Raw genomic sequence first — 17,790 nt, 5'->3', positions numbered from 1 at the left:
CCTGTCACAGAGAACTAACTGCAAACAGTACCTTGAATGAAATGACCTTGAATCGTGAAGTGACTTAAGCTTATTTTGGCTCTAGGAATTTGAGAATAGCAGCTCCTCCATTGTCTGATATATTGCAGAGTATCTAATCCCTTTTGTGGATGATAGGGGCCAGAGCAATCCATGCCAACCCTCAAGCAACTGGGGACTGTAACGCTGGCTGCAGGAGTTCCACAGGATCCTGCATGACTTGTTACAGAGGAACACTTGAGGCTCAAGCCCTCTGCATGGATCCAGGATGCCTTTGATGAGGAAGCACTTTACCTTGGGGTTGATGCAAGCACGTTGGCTGCTGTCCAGGTCTTCTGACAGATGCTTTGGTTCTATTGCTCCCGGACAGTCATTTTCCTGTGATGCCGCTGGCTTGCAGATCTATCAACATGTTGTTAGAAGGGCTTATAATAAGACACATTGAGGCAGAATTAACCAGAACAATTCTAAGGAAAACAGATGGATAATCTCCTCTGTAATCATGACCATCCCTTGTTGCAGTTCAATATACATACAACTCTACTGTCAAATCTTTTCACTTGAGCGTTGGAGACAATCCTCACCACTGCTTAATTTGTGCCAGGGCTGAGCCCTGGCACCTCTAGCAGCTCATAGCCCTGGCACTTCTGTGTCAGTTATTATGTGTCAGTTATTATGTGTCAGTTTTTAAGTTGAAAAAAATTGCTTGAGCCATGGCACCTCTTTCATTATGAAGTAAGCACTGATCCTCACCTACCCTGCCCAACTTTTCCATTGCTGCATTTTGAGGTGGGGTAGAGTAGGGTTTATGAAGACCTTCAAGCTTCAAAATGTTTCAGCAAAGGACTCTTTCAAAATCCCACAGCGAGTTTGAGAAATCTGTGGCAGGAATTCACTAGCATGCCTTACTGCCCCTTGTAACCACTTGAGCTGTGTGCGTGCTGTCTGATGTCAATAGAGCCCCTCAGCTGAATTACAGCCTTGTATTCTTTCAAAAGAATTTGTATTAATGCTATTTTTTTCCCATCTGGCCATTGGTACAATCCTAAAAAAATAGTCATGATTGATTATTGCCTCAGTTCTTCGACACATGGCTGGCATTGTAGAGGGTACAGTGAGTGTCCAGTATCTTGAAGGGGACTAGGCAGGGTTGGAATGCCCCAAAACATCAGCCTGTCGTTCAAATATAGGTGTGAGGTCTTTTTTAGGAGTGGTGGGTGAAATTCTGTGGCCTGCATTGTGCAGGAGATCAGACTAGATGATCATAATGGTCCCTTCTGGCCTAAATATCTATGAATCTATGAAACATACTGATAATAAACCATGTACTTGTATCCGTATTGAGTGATTACACTGCTCTCAAGTCAGCGTTTATTCATGTTCTAGCATTGCCTTTAAAGCTCAAGCACAAACCAGAGCCTTAGTAGGAACATAGGAAGAGTCCAGCATACTGCCTCTGACAGTGGGCCCCACCAAATACTGCAGAGGCGGATGTAAGACCATTACACCTGGACAGTTATGACAGGAAATTTCTTCCCAACTCCAGGTAGTGAAGATAGGCGACTGGTGCCTTCCCATACTGGGTGGGTACCAGCTAAAGGGAAGGACACGTGACCACCCCACGTCTCCCCTGCACAGTGATCCCTCCTGCCCTGTGCCCAGCCCAGGGCCGCAGCGCTCTCCCTGTCCTACGTTCCCTTGGGGGGGGGGGGATCTCTATCCTTCTCTCCCTGTATCTCCCCTTCCCTTTCCTCCCCCCCTTTCCCCCCCGCACGTTCAGCTGCTGTCCCTGGCAGGTGGGCGGGGAGTGGGATGGAGCTGCTTCTGCCTGAAAGAGCCTGGCTGGGAGGTGTGTGGGGGTGTGCGCGCGCGAGCGAGCGAACCTCCCAGCCAGGCTCTTTCAGGCAGAAGCAGCTCCATCCCACTCCCCGCCCACCTGCCAGGGACAGGGAGAGCAGCCGAACGTGCAGGGGGAGAGGCACGGGGAGAGGACAGAGAACTTCTCCCTCTCCACTCCCCGCTGGTCAGTCTGGGGAGTCAATTGACCCCCCACGACCCCATATTCTCCCTATGCATCGCCTCTAATTGCACGTTCCCATTATCCATACAAATGTCCAGTCCTTTTTTTAAAATTAAACTAAGCTGTGGCCTCAGTTATACCTCGTAGCAGACAGTTTCACAGATTCATTCTGAATTGTGTTTTTCAAAATGTCATTGAGTGTCCCTCATTTTTGTATTATGAGTCGAACTAGGAATGCCCAGTTTACCTTCTCAGCCATTCAATCTGTTGACCTCTATCAGGTAATCTCTTAATCTTAATAATGCTGTAATATTTTTGGTTAAGCATCATTGACCTAGACACAGTCTCTCTGCCCAAGGAGTTTACAATCTGAAAAGTTCTGGACAAGCAGCTTGTGTGTGATGGTGTTTGGTTTTTTTTGACCCCACTCTTCAACTGGATTCCCTTAGTCTGTGTGTAAAAGACCATTAGTATAGATTGCTTTTCAGGAGCATTAGACTGTATAAGGTTCTTTGGCACCTTCTTCTCTGATACAGCTACTGCACTCAATAATGATCACCAGGTTTCAGTCAATTCCAGTGGCAGTAAGATACCCCAGTGATAGCATTATAGTCTGTACATGCAAGAACAAACTCTGTGTGGCACAAGACCCTTCGCAGATGGTATGTTTAGATCTGGTAGGATGGGGGAATCAGGTGAGGTGCTTTGGAAATTAATTAGGGACAGAGTGCCTCTTGTGGTAAATGGCATCATTATGGAAATATATGTTGGATGGAAAAACTTTTATCAAATCTACATTTTCAAGGTGTAAAAAGTACCTTTCTGTTCAACTTAAAAAAACAAAACAAAACATGACAGGTTTTATTTATATCAGTTGAATAAGTGGCCCAATCCTATCAGATAGCTGTAACTGAACATAATATTTAGCCTTTATCTAGCACTCTGCACTTCCAAAGCACTGCACAAACATTAATGCTCCACTTCCTGAAATCTTCCAGATGGAATTGAGGGGCTATATACTGTATTGCATTGTGACATATGCACTGTTGTGTGGTTCAACTATAAACCCCTACTGAAACACACCAGCTAATTAAGATTCAGGCAAGACCGTGGTTGTGATTCTGTAGAGCATTCATGTATAGCTACTGCCAGTGCAAATTGTGCTAGACTAGCAGGTTGTGGGACAGATTGATGCATGAGACAAGTGTATCCTGGAGAGCCAGCAGAATGCACACCTGGAGTCTTGAGCATTGTGTGCCGGAGTCTCAGGTGACGTTAAACAACTTAGCCAGAGCTGATCCATTGAAAATGGAAGAATGCAGACACAGTAGCAAAGAAACCTAGCTATGACATATTAACAATTGAAGTATTTAAAGATGACTAGAAGGATGGGTGCTTTTCTGGTTCCAGTTATTATATAAATTGTTGGAGGTGTCCAGGGACGGCACAGGGAGATTTTAATTATTCACCTGTCACGTTTATTAGGAGCCTCTTAAGAAAGACGGAAAAACCAAGAACATTCATTATGATCCCCAAATTGATTGAAAACATGTCTGCCATGTTCATTCCCACCGTACTTCTTTTGCCTCTTCCCTTTCCACTGGAGGACTTAGCTGATGTGTTGGTGTAGTTCAGGAGTGTAGCCTCCAAAGCTGGATAAATTATGCAGTTTCTATAGAAATAATATGTATCAAAGGAAACTTCAGCCCATCAGACTCCCCTGCCGCGTCTCCCCCCCCCTGCTCCCCTCTATGTCTCTCACACTGTATTTTCCAAATTCTGTGTAAAATACATGAGGGACTAGAGTCTGACATGAGTTATGGTAGTGGCCTGTCTTCTCTACAGATGTGAATTCAAACCCTGCCTTGGGTCATAGATGAAAATGGGTTTCCTCTTTTTAACTCTTACCACCTTTCATGAACTTTTTGTTTGTAACTGCTCTTTCTTGCAGGTTCAGATGTCGAGATGCCATCTGTGTTAGTGGTTAACACGTGATTGGTACTGGACCTCACATTCACAAGAAGTCCAAGATTAGACTAGCAGGCACAGTATATGTCAGAAGAGAGGTGCCTTGGCAGAGCTAGGCGTGTCCTTGTGAGTAAAAGTACAGGATTAGACTAATGGGAGGTGGTGTAAATCAGGTTTGAGGTGCATTGGCAGAGCTGCAGGGAACCAAAAATCCTCTCAAATGCTGCTTGCTTTTATTTTATTTATTTATTTATTTTTTTAAGAATGCATGTTGGGAAATTAAATATGGCAACTGAACTGGGAACTAAATCTAGATTTCCTGAGTCTATCCTGTGCTACCTCACTGTGCTGTTAATGTCTTTATCGTTATAGTGCTCACAGGCCCCCATGAGGATCAAGGCTTGTTGTGCTGGGTGCTCTCAAACACATAGGAAAACATGGTCCTGGTCCCAAAGAGTGTACACTGGAATATTACAAATGATGTGAACAGTGTAGAGAGGGATACAGTCAAATACATATAAAGTTAGATATGTGTGTTTTTGTATTGCAGCACGCCAGCTGTCCTGAAATGCTCCTCTGCTTTGCCATCATTAATTGGCTGGATGTCTTGTCTTTTCTTTTTTCTTTTCTTTTCTTTTTTCTTTTCTTTTCTTTTTTCTTGTCTTTTCTTTTTTCTTTTCTTTTCTTGTCTTTTCTTTTTTCTTTTCTCTTTTCTTTTCTTTTCTTTTTTCTTTTCTCTTTTCTCTTTTCTTTTCTCTTCTTTTCTTTTCTTTTCTTTTCTTGTCTTGTCTTGTCTTGTCTTGTCTTTTCTTTTTTCTTTTCTTTTCTTTTCTTTTCTTGTCTTGTCTTTTCTTTTTTCTTTTCTTTTCTCGTCTTCTCTCTTCTCTTTTCTTTTCTCGTCTTCTCTCTTCTCTCTTCTTTTCTCGTCTTCTCTCTTCTTTTCTCTTCTCTCTTCTCTCTTCTTTTCTTTTCTCTTTTCTTTTCGCCTTTTCTAGGGAGAGCGTAGTCGCCTACCTTCCTATATGTATTAAATCCCTTATCACCTCAAACCAGGGAGCAGACACTTGAGAGTATTAATGGCTGGATCTATGGTTTTATCTTGCAGACCATCAAAAGATGTGCTACTCTGCACTGGTTCTGGCTATGATATTCTCTATGGGAGAGCCGCTGCCATATCACCACTATGGTAAGAACTGAATGCATTGCAGAGAGGGAAAGCATCTACCTAGACATCTTGCGGGGGGCGGTTCCTGGTGGCCAAGACCGCTCCAGAGTGCTAGAGGGGGATTCTCCCTGCCGCATGCATGGGAGGAGAGGGAAAGAAGCCTCCTACGCCACCTCTATTCCCTTTCCCAATTTTGCACCAGCACAACATAGGAGAGTCATTGGCCCAACATTGCCAAGAAGCCTAAGAGCTTGTCTGCCCTTGAAACACTACAGTGGTACACCTGCGGCAGCGCTTCAGTGTGGACATACGCTATAGTAAAGGGAGGGATTCTCCACATCCCTGAGAGACATAGCTGCTGTTGGAGAGGTTTGTGTAGGAGTCTCCTTAGCCAGTTCACTAGACTCCATGATAAAGATGCACAATCTCTGAAGCCAGTGAAATGGGGAGCACAGAATGAATCTCTCCAAGCTTTCAGAAAGATGTATTCCTCTCCTAGTATAACCCGGTGGTTATTTCCTGCAGGTGGTCTTGTTTGCATGGGCTGCAGCACTTTCCTAATAGCTAGGTTAAAATGAGTTACTACTAATGATTTGCATTAATGTTAAATAGACTAAACTACTGGGCAAGAATATAAATCTCTTCTTGCCCATAATGCTTATGTTCCTTGGTTGGTTTGCTGCTGTGACAGTAGCTAGAGTAGAAATTTGGGAATGCATTTACTCGGCAAAACTGCTCATCGGGTGCCCTGCTCCCAGCACTGCTGTGAAATGTGTAGAGTTCTTTTTTGGAGCCATTCACATCTCCTACCACAAAGACCCCACAGCTGGCCATCCAGTGACCAGGGCATTACCTCTTGGGTGGCTGAAATTGCAGCTGATTTATGCTCGTAAGTGTAAAAGAAGCAGGCAATGTCTTGCATCAGGGAGGGTAGTGTGTTTGATCAGCACCAGATACTGAAACCCCTTTTCTCCTCATGTACAGAGCACCTCAACTCACAGTTTGTCCAGTTCCTGCTGGATGTGATTGAAGATGGGCTGCCCTCAGATACCACAGAGCAACTGCCTGACCTGTTTGTTAATGTCCTTCTGGCCTTTAATCTCCACATTCCAGGTCAGTGACACTACTTTTCCTCACTTTCACAGGATTCTGGTGGTCTATGGGAGGGGTTTCTTGACTTCCAGGCTGCACTGTGCTAACTTGCCAAGCTCCCTTCTCTTATTTATTCCCTCTTCTAATTCTCCAAGCCTTCCATTGTAGGCACTGAGCAAGGACGTAGAGAGAGAATGCCTTTGGGGGCAGGGGGTGATTTTAATTGCCCACTAAGGAAAATGTCTCCAGGTGTGTGTGTGAGAGTGAGTGAGTGAACACAGTCCCTGAATCCTCCATTCTCTGGCCAGGACTGAGTTGGCGAATACAACCCCACCTGGGATTCCAAGTGAAAATACCATTTTAAGTGAGTGAAAGCTTGTCAAAACCAATTAACCCCTTGGGGCAGGCCAAGCCATCTGGGCCCACATGATTCCCTCCACTCTTTCAGTTAGTTATTTTGGTGGGGTTTTATATGGTGCTGTGCACTTGTGTGGGTTAACTTCACAGGAACATCTAACTACTGTAATGGGGCACGTATCAGTATAATTGCACAACTACTAATCTTCTCTCTTCTTCAGGTGATTGGCAGAGCTGCTACTTATCCCTGGCTGTGCCTCCTGAATCCCATTAAACATAGATACATTAGGGTCAGTCTCATAAACATATTCTGCTAGGCATCACTTTCTCCTGGATTTCTTGATCCCTCATCATGCCTACCATGGTGAGCGCCTTACTAATAGACAAAAGATCTAGTCTTGTGGAAAGAAGCTTAACCTCTCCCAGCTGCTGCTGTTTGCAAGAGTTTGGAGTCCGTAAGCATTAGAAGATAGAAGTGTAATATTAGGGCCTAGTCTTGGATTCTGCTTGTTAATCTTGAATATGCAAGATCTCCTGTTGCTATGTTGTAATTGTCGTCTTGTTTCCTTGCTGCTGTTCTGTTCAATGCCTTTATCCTTGGCTTCATGGAGAGGGAAGGCTAAAGCAGCAAGGACATGTCTAATAGCTTACCCGTTGTTTTGTGTTCCGTTTCGTTAACATTCAGGTAGTAGTGATTTTGTTTCTAATTTCATAGGAGTTTATCGCACAGGGATTGATTAAGTATGCTGTCTCAGTTGCTTTCATTCATTATCCTTTCTTACTGTTACCCAGTGCATTTGCTGGCTTCTGTAATTAGGCAATAACACTTGATGGGCAGTGCATTTCTGGGGGATTATTCCCCACCTGGAGTGCAGCGAGAAGCTGAGAGCAGAGCGACGTGTTCTCGTATTCTGAGAACTTGCTAAATGATGTTCAGGCTTCTTATTAGTAGGTTGAATTTTTATTCCCAAGCCTTCAGAGTCTGTCAGAATATTAGCACTTCACTAGTGCAGAGGTAGTTAAAGCTTTCTTAGGATCTCTTAATAGATTAACTCCTTTCAACCTGAAGGATCCTGAAGTACTTTACAAACTAAACAGTATAGACCGGGATTCCTATCCCCACCACAGAAACGCTTTGGCAATGTTCCACCCAACAGTTCAGAGCAGGAAGAGATGAATAAATCTGTATTCGAACAAAACCTTAGGGAGGCAATATAACTCAAGTAAGACTTTGGCTAGGATGCTAGGATTAACCCATCTATTCTTGCAAAAATTTAGATCTTCCTCTAATCGGTTTGTCATCTCATACAAAAGATGACACTTTCTGCCTCACAGAACCCCTTTTGCACCATGCTTAGGCTTTGGGGTCATATAGTGCAGTGCACTTCATCAGCACCTGGGTTTTCTATTGGGCGGTGTTATACAAGTACATGCCCAGCCCTTATTTACTTTTGAGGTCTGAAAAGGTGACAGCCCACCAACGTATTGCTGACCTGACAAAGTGAAGGAGATCCTGTAGTGGGGTGGGTGGGGCCTCTGGTTTCAAGTGTTGGATCTAAAACAGAATGGAGGTAATGTTTGAGTGTAAAGCCTTGCAGAGTATTCCAAAGGCTGCTCTGATCCCCTGGATGGGAGCCAGCAGCAAGCCAGCTCACCAGGGGGATATAGAAAGTGTAAATTCCAGTGTTTATGTATTAAATTTGGAGGCGATTTTCTGTCCAACCCTCTGACATTCTCATTCTGAGCACAGCAATGGTTGTGACACCCCAAAGATTCCCACATCAGTGGTGTGAAGACAGGCTTAGCATTTTGTTTCTTTTCCTTTGCTGCTCACTTAATCCAACCCGAAATGTGTTGCAAAGAGATCTGTCATTGCAAGTGAGCCTGTTTCATCTCTTAGTGCCAGAACACAACGTGATCATGACTACAGTGAGCAAGCACTCCAATGTCAAGACCTTCACAGAGAAGGTGCTGTTGCTACTGAACAGGGGAGGTGAGTGTTTCTGCAACTTTATTACATTCCCAGCAGGTGGGAAAGGTTAATGGCAGCACAGAGCTAGAGAGCTGAGGCTGATATCATTGAGAGGTCAGAGAGTTAGAGGGGGTGGCTGGCAGATGAGCTCATGGCTTCACTAAGATTTGCTGCGCTCATACACTGTGAGGTGGACAGGGCTGCATTCCTGAGGAAAAAACTGTCTGAAATAAAGCCCTGCTGATGACATCTGCTAAGTAACTAATAACAGCAGGTGGACTGATGTTCTCTTGCAAGCCAGTCCCCATGAGCTGAGATTAGTGCAGCCTTTTGTGGGAATGGCTAGGCTAGGCTTGGCAGGATTCGGTTTTAATTGAGAACTGTAGGTAAAAGTCCATTTCAGCCAATGCTGAAATTGACTAAAAGAATCAATTGCTTACATGTGGGCATGCTGCAGAGATCAGGTGTGCCCATCCCCACTCACTCACCAGCCAGAACTGCAGGACCATCTGCCGGCAGGAGCCATTCAGCAGTGGGATTGCCTCCCCAGGAGCCAAGGGCTCATCCTTCTCCTTGCAGTCCTGGCTGGGAGTCCCTGCTCCACTGGTCCAGAACCCCAGCCTTCCCCACACCTTGTGCCTGCAGGGATTGGGTGTCACCAGCCCAGTGGCCATGCAGGGAGCCCTCTGCTGAGCCAGGATGACCACAGCCTCCCCTGTACCCCGGTGTCTTGAGCCTCCCAGCCACACAGGGAGCCCCCTGCAGCCCAGCTGTCAACACTGCCCTAACCCCAGCCCTACCCCCAACTACCATGGAAATAAATATAGTTTAAAAAAGGAAAAAAATCTTAAAAATAAGAATCAATAAAAATTCTTCACGATTAGAAAACTCTAACAATTGAACTCTGCTGAGTCTACTTGTGGCACAGCAGCGTTCTCTCCTCCTGAGAATGGAATCCAGTTTTTCCCTTGTCGTCTTGGCCCTCCTGAAATGGTATTCTGTACCCCACATGCCAAGATCTGCCTGCCTTTCTCGTCTGTCGAGCTCTGAATCACTTCTCTGATGGCCCATGCTGGGGAGCAGGTGCCCCAGATGGTGGGTCTAGAGGGAATACTGTTCTCAAAGAACATTGCTTACAGGTACACTTTCCCTTTTCAAATCACCCACCTGATTTGCCAGATCCAGTATAGCATTAAATCCACTGTATTTGTAAAGCAGATCATTGAAATCCCATAAAGCTCAGCTCCCAGTCAGCACAATGTCAAGTATTTCTACCTGTTTATCTGCCACTGCATTGTACTTTTTAATACCTTCTGGAGCACTGGGGCCCTGCTGCCTTCGCTTTGTTTTGTTGACGTGCTGTTAAATAACCTCTCCTGTGTCTGTGATACTTGGTTCTTTTCTCTGGCTTCAGTTCTTTTCAGGGTTGTAAATCATGGTCTTTGGACAACATCAGTCACACTTGCATATAGCCTCCATGCTGTCCACCTGACTTCCTTCCAAAGCCTTTACTTAACTCTTTCACTGCCTGATTACCTAATGCTACCACCTCACCCTGAGTGGCTGCAGAAAAACAGCAGGAGTTGAGACCCTTTGGTAGCAATAATCTTTTGGGGGAGACTTCAGCTTCCTCCTTCCCCTAAGGCAGAGGAGAGGGGCCAGTGCACTTCAGAAGCCTCTCTGGGATGTGTATGAATATTTCGCTCTGAAGAGAGCGGAGATGCTGTTGGCCTATTTACACCTGGAGGCGTTTATTATTTTCTTGCTTCCACATAGGTTATTAGGCTGGTCTCCATGGTGAAGCTCATTTCAGATACAAGCTCGGCTGGACTGGGGGCTGTTGAGGGGGTTTTGCACCAAAATAATATACCAGGGAGAAGAAAATGAGTGTAGCTGCTCAGGGAGGCCAGCAAGTTCTGAGGAGCACTGGGTGGTGCTGAAGTAATGAGCTTTCCCTGTGATGTGTTAGTGAAACACAAATAATGATTAATACTTAGACTAATATGAGTTTGGTCTCAGCTCAGTGCCCTGCAGAGCTGTCATCCCAATTATGCTGCCCTGAATTAGGCACTGTGCTCACCAGTGCTCTCCCAGTATTCACAGCTACCAGGCATGGCGTAGTGTCTGAACTAGTGCTTTGGAGTAGCTGTCTTAGGTCAGGGAAAACATCCTCAGTAAGGCACGTGGAGCTCAAGTCCTGGTGCAGAGATTCACCCCAAAGAAGGTGGATACAGGACTTGAACAAATGTTGACTGTAGATTTTAACACAGACCTTTTTTCTATGACAACCTGCCTTCATCCCTTCCCCGGCTTGGCCCCCAGATGATCCGGTTTGTATCTTCAAACACCAGCCTCAGCCTCCACATTCGGTGCTGAAGTTCCTTCAGGACGTCTTTGCCAGCAAAGATACCGCAAACATCTTCTACCACACGGACATGATGGTGATGATCGACATAACGGTGCGGCAGATTGCAGATCTCTCCCCTGGAGACAAGGTGCTGAGCCAGAGGGACTAGGGCTGGGACCTGGGGAGGAAGGGAGCTTTCCAGTGCAATGGAAGAGAAGGCTTCTTGCTACCCAAGCCATGGTGGGGAGGGGAGGAGGCAGGTTCTAGCAGTGAAGCAAAATGGCCCAGGTGAGTAATGGGTGCTCTGGAATAGAGTAATCAGTGATTTCTGGATCCCTTTTCTTTCCTGTCCTCAGCCTGCTTGGTAGAGCTGGCCTTAGACCAAGCAACACATAGGGACTTCTTGGAGTCCCATGGCCCATTGTTAACTCAGCAACTATAGGCCGGCTTGCACTCCTCAGCAACAGGACCAGAGAGTGAGGCAAGCCCAGTCTGCCCTTGTAGCAGCTGGAGGAATGACACAGTCCAGGTACTTGACTGAAGGCTCCTTTTAGGGAGTTGTTGCCAATTCTCTGTACCTCACAGAGCCCCCACATTGCTGTCGGATTAGGTGTTCCAGCCCTTGGGACCACTACAGTGATCAGAGTGCCAGGATCAGCTGTGAATAGGGAAAGGCATGAAAATTTGCCCCATCCATCCTCCATCCACTCACAGAAAGATGTAGGAAGAGCTTACCTATGAGAAACGTTTCTCGAAGTTTCAGTTGGTGGGTTCACTCCCCAGCCTGGGTTACTGGCTGCTGTCCCTTCCCTCTGGGGACTTCCAAGGGAAAAGGAGTTCCTTGCTTTATCCCCCTCACTAAAAGTAGATGAATGGGGTCTGTTGATGTAACTGTTGTAAGTTGCTCTGGGAAGAGCATCAAGATTCCATAGATATTAATGAGTCCCACAGAAAAGCCGGTGCTTATGATGGAATCTCACTCCTGATGGTAACACAGCAGCAGCTGTTCCAGTGTTAATGCTTTTTGGAATCTGGAACACTTGTTTATCTCATTTAAATACTGCATTGTGCTCTGTCTCCCCCCACTGCAGCTGAGGATGGAGTATCTGTCTCTAATGCATGCGATCATGCGTTCCACATCCTACCTGCAGCATCAGCATCGTCTTTCTGACCTGCAAGGTACCTTGCAGCGCATTTTGGCTGAGGAAGAAGAGGGGCAGCAGTGCCAGATGGACAAAATGATCATCTGGGAAATGTATAAGGAGTTCCCAGAAATGTCTCCAGGAACCAGCTAATTCCAGACCATCGGATTGGACTGAGAGCCACTTGGAACAAAAATATCTCATGTTGACACTTCTCCACATCCCCTTCCAGTGCTGCTTATACTTATTATTCCTCCGGGTGAGGCCTAGGGTTCAGACAGGCCCTGTAGAAGTGTCAGCAATAGAACACCCCAGCAGAATGCATTTTCAGGGCACTCCTGAGGTCTGGCCCTTTATGAGAGTTGTTACCTTGAATGGAAGAGGGCAATTTGCACAAGGGTCATGCTCTGACTGGGACAGGAAGGCATTCGTCAGCTGTGTGGGTATTGTTAACGGGAGGGGACACAGAGCTTGTGAGGGACTTACCAACCTGGATGCTGGATAGCTTTGGATGTTTAGCTGTTCTGGGGTCTGCGGTCCCGAATTAAAAAGCCTTTGCCATAGAGTGTCCTTTGTCCCTGTACACATCTCTCCCTGCAGTTACCAAGTGGAGTAGGCCAGTGTTTGGAAGAAGCTTTCGTAACATCTGTTTTGTTTTCTGCTCCTAGTGCAAATATGCTGCAGTCCTGGCAAAAGGGGATAGCTAACTGCATCTCCACTACTGTGTCTGGTGAGCCTTTTGCTTGCTCTCTGGGTTACAACCCACCAACTGGGGTCCTAACAGCCGAGTCAAGCAGCTGCTTTTTCCAGTCTTCTTTACATAGTGATGATTAAATCAGAGATTCTCTCACACTGTGCCGGCAGAACAGTAACAGTTGTCCAGGCAACGTTATTCTTTTCAGAGGCCTCTGGCCTAGACACAGTGCTAAGGTGTGTCATGCTAACTGAAACCTGCAGCTTGTCTCCTAGTGTCTTCCCAGCCTCTGGTGCGCCACACAGAGGTGTGTATTTGTAGCTAGGAGCATGGGGTGCTCTGTTCTTAAAACCTTCGGATTTCTTGCCTTGAGCTTAGTAGCGATTGGTTCTGCCTAGCTGTACCTCCTCTCCGTGTGCCAGTGGCCTGAAGGTTGCTTGAGCCTGATGTCCAGTAGTTCTGCTTGTGAATATTCACAGGTGTGGAGAACCTGCTATATTTTCTCTAGGTCTCTAACAATGGATTAATCTGTTTCTTATTTATATCTTACGGATGTGGTCACAAGCTAACATGGGTCTGTAATATCTGTTGCTATGCACAAGCACTGCATAAGTGATTGCTCTCCTTTGCTGGAGCTTTGCAGTGTTTTGTGTAGAAGCCATTAGAAATGAAACTGGGAATACTTAGGCAACTGGTTATTAGCAGATGAATGAGCGAAACTTGAAGTCTGTGTGGTGAGGGCTTGGGCCCTAAGTGCGATGTGAGTGTGAAGCCCAGGAAGGCCCTGCAGCCTAAAGAGGATGAGTGGATCATGAAATCAGCGTTGGAGCATTCAAGGCTAACGAACAACCCTGTTAGAAATAAATCTATTTTCCCTATCAAAATGTCTGAATGTCAAAAGGGAGCTGTATTTTGGTAATAAATAACGTAAATGTAACACAACGGAATAAAAACGTCTTAAACGCTGGGCTCCTGAGAACACTTCTGTTGCCTACTGCATTTGATTACTGTCTGAGACTGTGTTATATCCTTATTGTGGGGACTGAGGAAAGGCCAGTGCAAAATGGTGTGAACCCTGTCCTTGGTTTTGTGTTAACTAAATGTTAGTGCAAAGTATACGGTTGCTAATCTTTTTAAATGGGAATTACTGTAATTCAAGAGTTGATTTTCAAACACCAGAGTCTCAGGCAGGGAAATACATAAACCCAACTCCCCTACCCCATCTCAATGAAAGGATAGGCAGAAATGGGGAGAGCTAACTGTTCTGGCCTCTGGGAGTTTCTGATGGGAGTCAGAAGGAGTAAACATCTGAGGGACAGTGTTGGGGAGGAGGTTCCAATGAAAGGACTCTGCCCAGCCTGGACCAGGTAAAGCCATGGAATGGAGAGCAGCAACAAGCCATCCTGTCTCTGTCACCTTTGGTGCAAGCCACATTGCAATCAATAGCCTGCAAAATATCTCTCCGATAGATTAAGCATTTGCTTAGAGTTGCAATTCACATCCTACAACACACACAACTTCAGTCTTCTTCCAGCAGAGCTTCCGTTTCACCTGGCATCATGCGTCACAGGATTTTGAACTGTCTTTATTAAGCACTAAGGAATCAAGCTTCTGCTGTTGAAGCTAGCTGTATACCTGTTACCAAACCCTCAACCCTTCCCATGGGGTAGGTAAGAATGAGGTGGTGAGGAGGGGTTGCTCTAGCCTCATTATGAGGTGCTCGTTAGAATACTGTCTGATAGAAAGCGTATGTGTTGACTCTGCTATGGTGAAACCTTCCACAGTTGCCTTGGAGGTAGGACTCGTTTGGCTGGTACTCTGAACATTGGGCTGCTGAAGGCTGTTCTAGGCTTGCATCATGGTAATTCCTTTCAGTTTCAGCCCCTCTGAGTTGGGGCAAAACTTACCAGAGCCTGGGGCTCACCTGCAAGCCCCCCTTCTTGAATGGTACCCTCCAGAGGAGCTATGTCAGTAGGGGGACAGTTGCCCTCCTCTGATTCATTCCACGTGCTTGGGCTGGCAGGTCTGGGCATCAGAGCGAGTCAGGAAGAGACCCGCTCCCCCTCCACAGCTGGAGGCAGCGGTGGCTGCTAGATCGGGTCCCTGCTCCACAGGAGGTGGGCAGTGGCTCCTGTGTCTGGAGAAAGTTAGCAAGAGGGGAAGAAAATATGGAGCTGTGAGGAGCGAGGAGGCAACGCTGCAATAGGACAGATGCAGTCCCTGGAGCGGAGCCAGCGTTCTGGCCGCTGGTGCCTGCAAGTCTCCGGGATGCTGGGAGGCCAGATGCCAGCTCGTGCCCAGGCTGCAGGCATTAGCTAAGAACAGACAAACTCCTAGCTGGAGACCAGACCAGCTCATCTGTATGTTTGTTTTGATCAAAATAGGTATTAGAATCATAGAATATCAGGGTTGGAAGGGACCCCAGAAGGTCATCTAGTCCAACCCCCTGCTCAAAGCAGGACCAATTCCCAGTTAAATCATCCCAGCCAGGGCTTTGTCAAGCCTGACCTTAAAAACCTCTAAGGAAGGAGATTCTACCACCTCCCTAGGTAACGCATTCCAGTGTTTCACCACCCTCTTAGTGAAAAAGTTTTTCCTAATATCCAATCTAAACCTCCCCCACTGCAACTTGAGACCATTACTCCTCGTTCTGTCATCTGCTACCATTGAGAACAGTCTAGAGCCATCCTCTTTGGAACCCCCTTTCAGGTAGTTGAAAGCAGCTATCAAATCCCCCCTCATTCTTCTCTTCTGCAGGCTAAACAATCCCAGCTCCCTCAGCCTCTCCTCATAACTCATGTGTTCCAGTCCCCTAATCATTTTTGTTGCCCTTCGCTGGACTCTTTCCAATTTATCCACATCCTTCTTGAAGTGTGGGGCCCAAAACTGGACACATTAGTCTTAGAATGTCTTTGGTGTTTAGACTCTATGAAATGCTTGTGAAGTGCTGCATGCATTAATCTTACTTGTAATGTTGGGATTCCCACTAAAGAAAATACATAAGTTTTGCCTTATAACTGAGAATGTTTGCTCTGAACTTGTGAACCCAGGCATGGGAATAGTCCCCTTGCCCATCCAGAAGCTATCAAAGTTAGATGGGCCATCAAGGAACATGGCAATATAAAAGATTGATTAATGGCCCTATTGCACCTTGGAAATGCTACATGCAAGGAAGCTCGTCCTGTGGACTTGGAAGCTGAATGAAGGAAATAAAACAAAGTCACAGGAAAATGCTCCTTCTCTTCACTGTTTGAACTCTCACAGGGCTGGAGCCACCAAACTGAAGCCAGAGATCCACTGGGGTTGGGGTGGGGGGATGTTGGACAAATCTGCAGGTGCCTCCCTCAGCACTGATCAAATGTGAGCAGTTACCCTCAAGCCATTCTTGAGGAACCCCAAAGAGACCACTGTCAATCTGCCTCAAGGCTAGCCTGGGGTGCTGTGACAGGTAAACCCTCAAAGCTACAGCCTGAGTCAGCCAAGCTGGCTGAGTGCCGGACTTGGTGCTAATGTTGCCCACATTGGAACAGACTCTGCTCAGCCCAGTGGGGCAGCGTCACCAGTGAAATACCCTGCGCTGTTGCCAGCACAATAGAGGGTTCCCCCAAGTGTCGGTTTCCCAATGCACTTGTCTCTGGGTATTAGTACATTGCGTTGCCACTTCACCTGTTGGCTCCTGGTCCCCTGCCAGGCTGCTGTGACACCCACAGTACTGGCTTCAAGGCTCTCCTCTCACCCTGAGTTAGGAGCTGTTGACCTCTGCCCAGCTGGAGCACTTGAGCTGAGGCAGATGCTCCTGCACAGAGAGTTGATGCTTCTGGTGCAGGAAGCTCTTCTCAACACCGCCCCCCCCCCCCCGCCCCTTGTGCCAAGGACTCCAGCCAAGACAGCGCTGGTGCTTCCTGGAGCATTAGAGTGCACCAGGTCCCCACGTTGCGGAGGGAACTCCAGCCACCTGCTTGGGGGCAGCCTGAGGATCAGGGTGATGGAGGCTGCTGTTTGGATTGATGTGAGCTGAAGGATTCTTTTGATGCCCAAAACTTTTCTGTTGGGCATTCCCTGGATCTCGGTGGGCGGGGTGGAGCGGGTGGGATGGCAGATGGGGAGGGATTGGGCAATATGACCAGCTGATAATAAACATCATGAAACAGGATCCACTTGCACACATGGGAGGAAATGGAAGGGAACAGTGATGGGATGGGAAAGTCTGACCCTTCTATACAACAGGAGATCACTGAAGTGAAGGAGCAGAACATATTCCGGGGGGGAGTTCACTTCAGCTCTGATGCCATAGTGAGAGGCTCTCTGCCCTCAGCCAGGAGGGTGAGTGGCTGTGCGGTTTCCCTAAGCTAGTGAGTTTCTGTGTGAATGGGAATCCTGTCAGGTAATCCGTGTAACTGCAGTGAGAGGAAAGGTCTTTGCAAATCAGAGAGAATCAAACTAGCTTTTCCTCTGTAAACTCATTATCCTGGAGCCTGTTTAGCCGTGCCAAGGCTGAATGCAGGCGACAGGCACAGATAACACACTTGAGTTTTCATTATATTTAATGGGCCATTATTAGACCAGTATCTCTACAGATTAGTGTGTTTTCATTAAAAAGAAAGGGAGTACTTGTGGCACCTTAGAGACTAACCAATTTATTTGAGCATAAGCTTTCGTGAGCTACAGCTCACTTCATATCCGATGAAGTGAGCTGTAGCTCACGAAAGCTTATGCTCAAATAAATTGGTTAGTCTCTAAGGTGCCACAAGTACTCCTTTTCTTTTTGCGAATACAGACTAACACGGCTGTTACTCTGAAACCTGTGTTTTCATTGTGTCTCACTGGTGAATGGCATTGGGGGCTAGCATAGGGGAAGCTATCTGTGGTCTATGACCCTTTGCGTTTGTCTTGGTGTCTGGAATGATTCAATTACAACAGTTGTGCCATGCCACTGCCCTGACTAATTCTAAGTCTCCCCCCCCCCCCCCCCCAAGTGACATGAGCTGGGTAATTAGAACAAATAAACTTGGAAA

The 17,790-nt window shown here is 46.5% G+C and overlaps 1 protein-coding gene across 2 annotated transcripts in view; it reads left to right on the top strand.

Moving 5' to 3' along the window:
- Positions 1-13,756, top strand: part of NCKIPSD (NCK interacting protein with SH3 domain) — a 98,771-nt gene extending 85,015 nt beyond the window's left edge. For both annotated transcript variants that reach the window (XM_073351429.1, XM_073351428.1), the window contains 5 exons: positions 5,112-5,192; positions 6,156-6,284; positions 8,521-8,613; positions 10,915-11,087; positions 12,031-13,756. In XM_073351429.1, the coding sequence (XP_073207530.1) occupies positions 5,112-5,192; positions 6,156-6,284; positions 8,521-8,613; positions 10,915-11,087; positions 12,031-12,234 (680 nt within the window). In that variant the 3' untranslated portion in view covers positions 12,235-13,756. The remainder of the gene's footprint in view (positions 1-5,111; positions 5,193-6,155; positions 6,285-8,520; positions 8,614-10,914; positions 11,088-12,030) is intronic.
- Positions 13,757-17,790: the final 4,034 nt, after the last annotated feature.

This window comes from Lepidochelys kempii, chromosome 7 (assembly GCF_965140285.1).
Source record: "Lepidochelys kempii isolate rLepKem1 chromosome 7, rLepKem1.hap1, whole genome shotgun sequence".
Lineage (NCBI taxonomy): Eukaryota > Metazoa > Chordata > Testudines > Cheloniidae > Lepidochelys > Lepidochelys kempii.
Note: the sequence above shows the minus strand (reverse complement) of the source record. Positions and strands in the feature narration are given on the sequence as shown.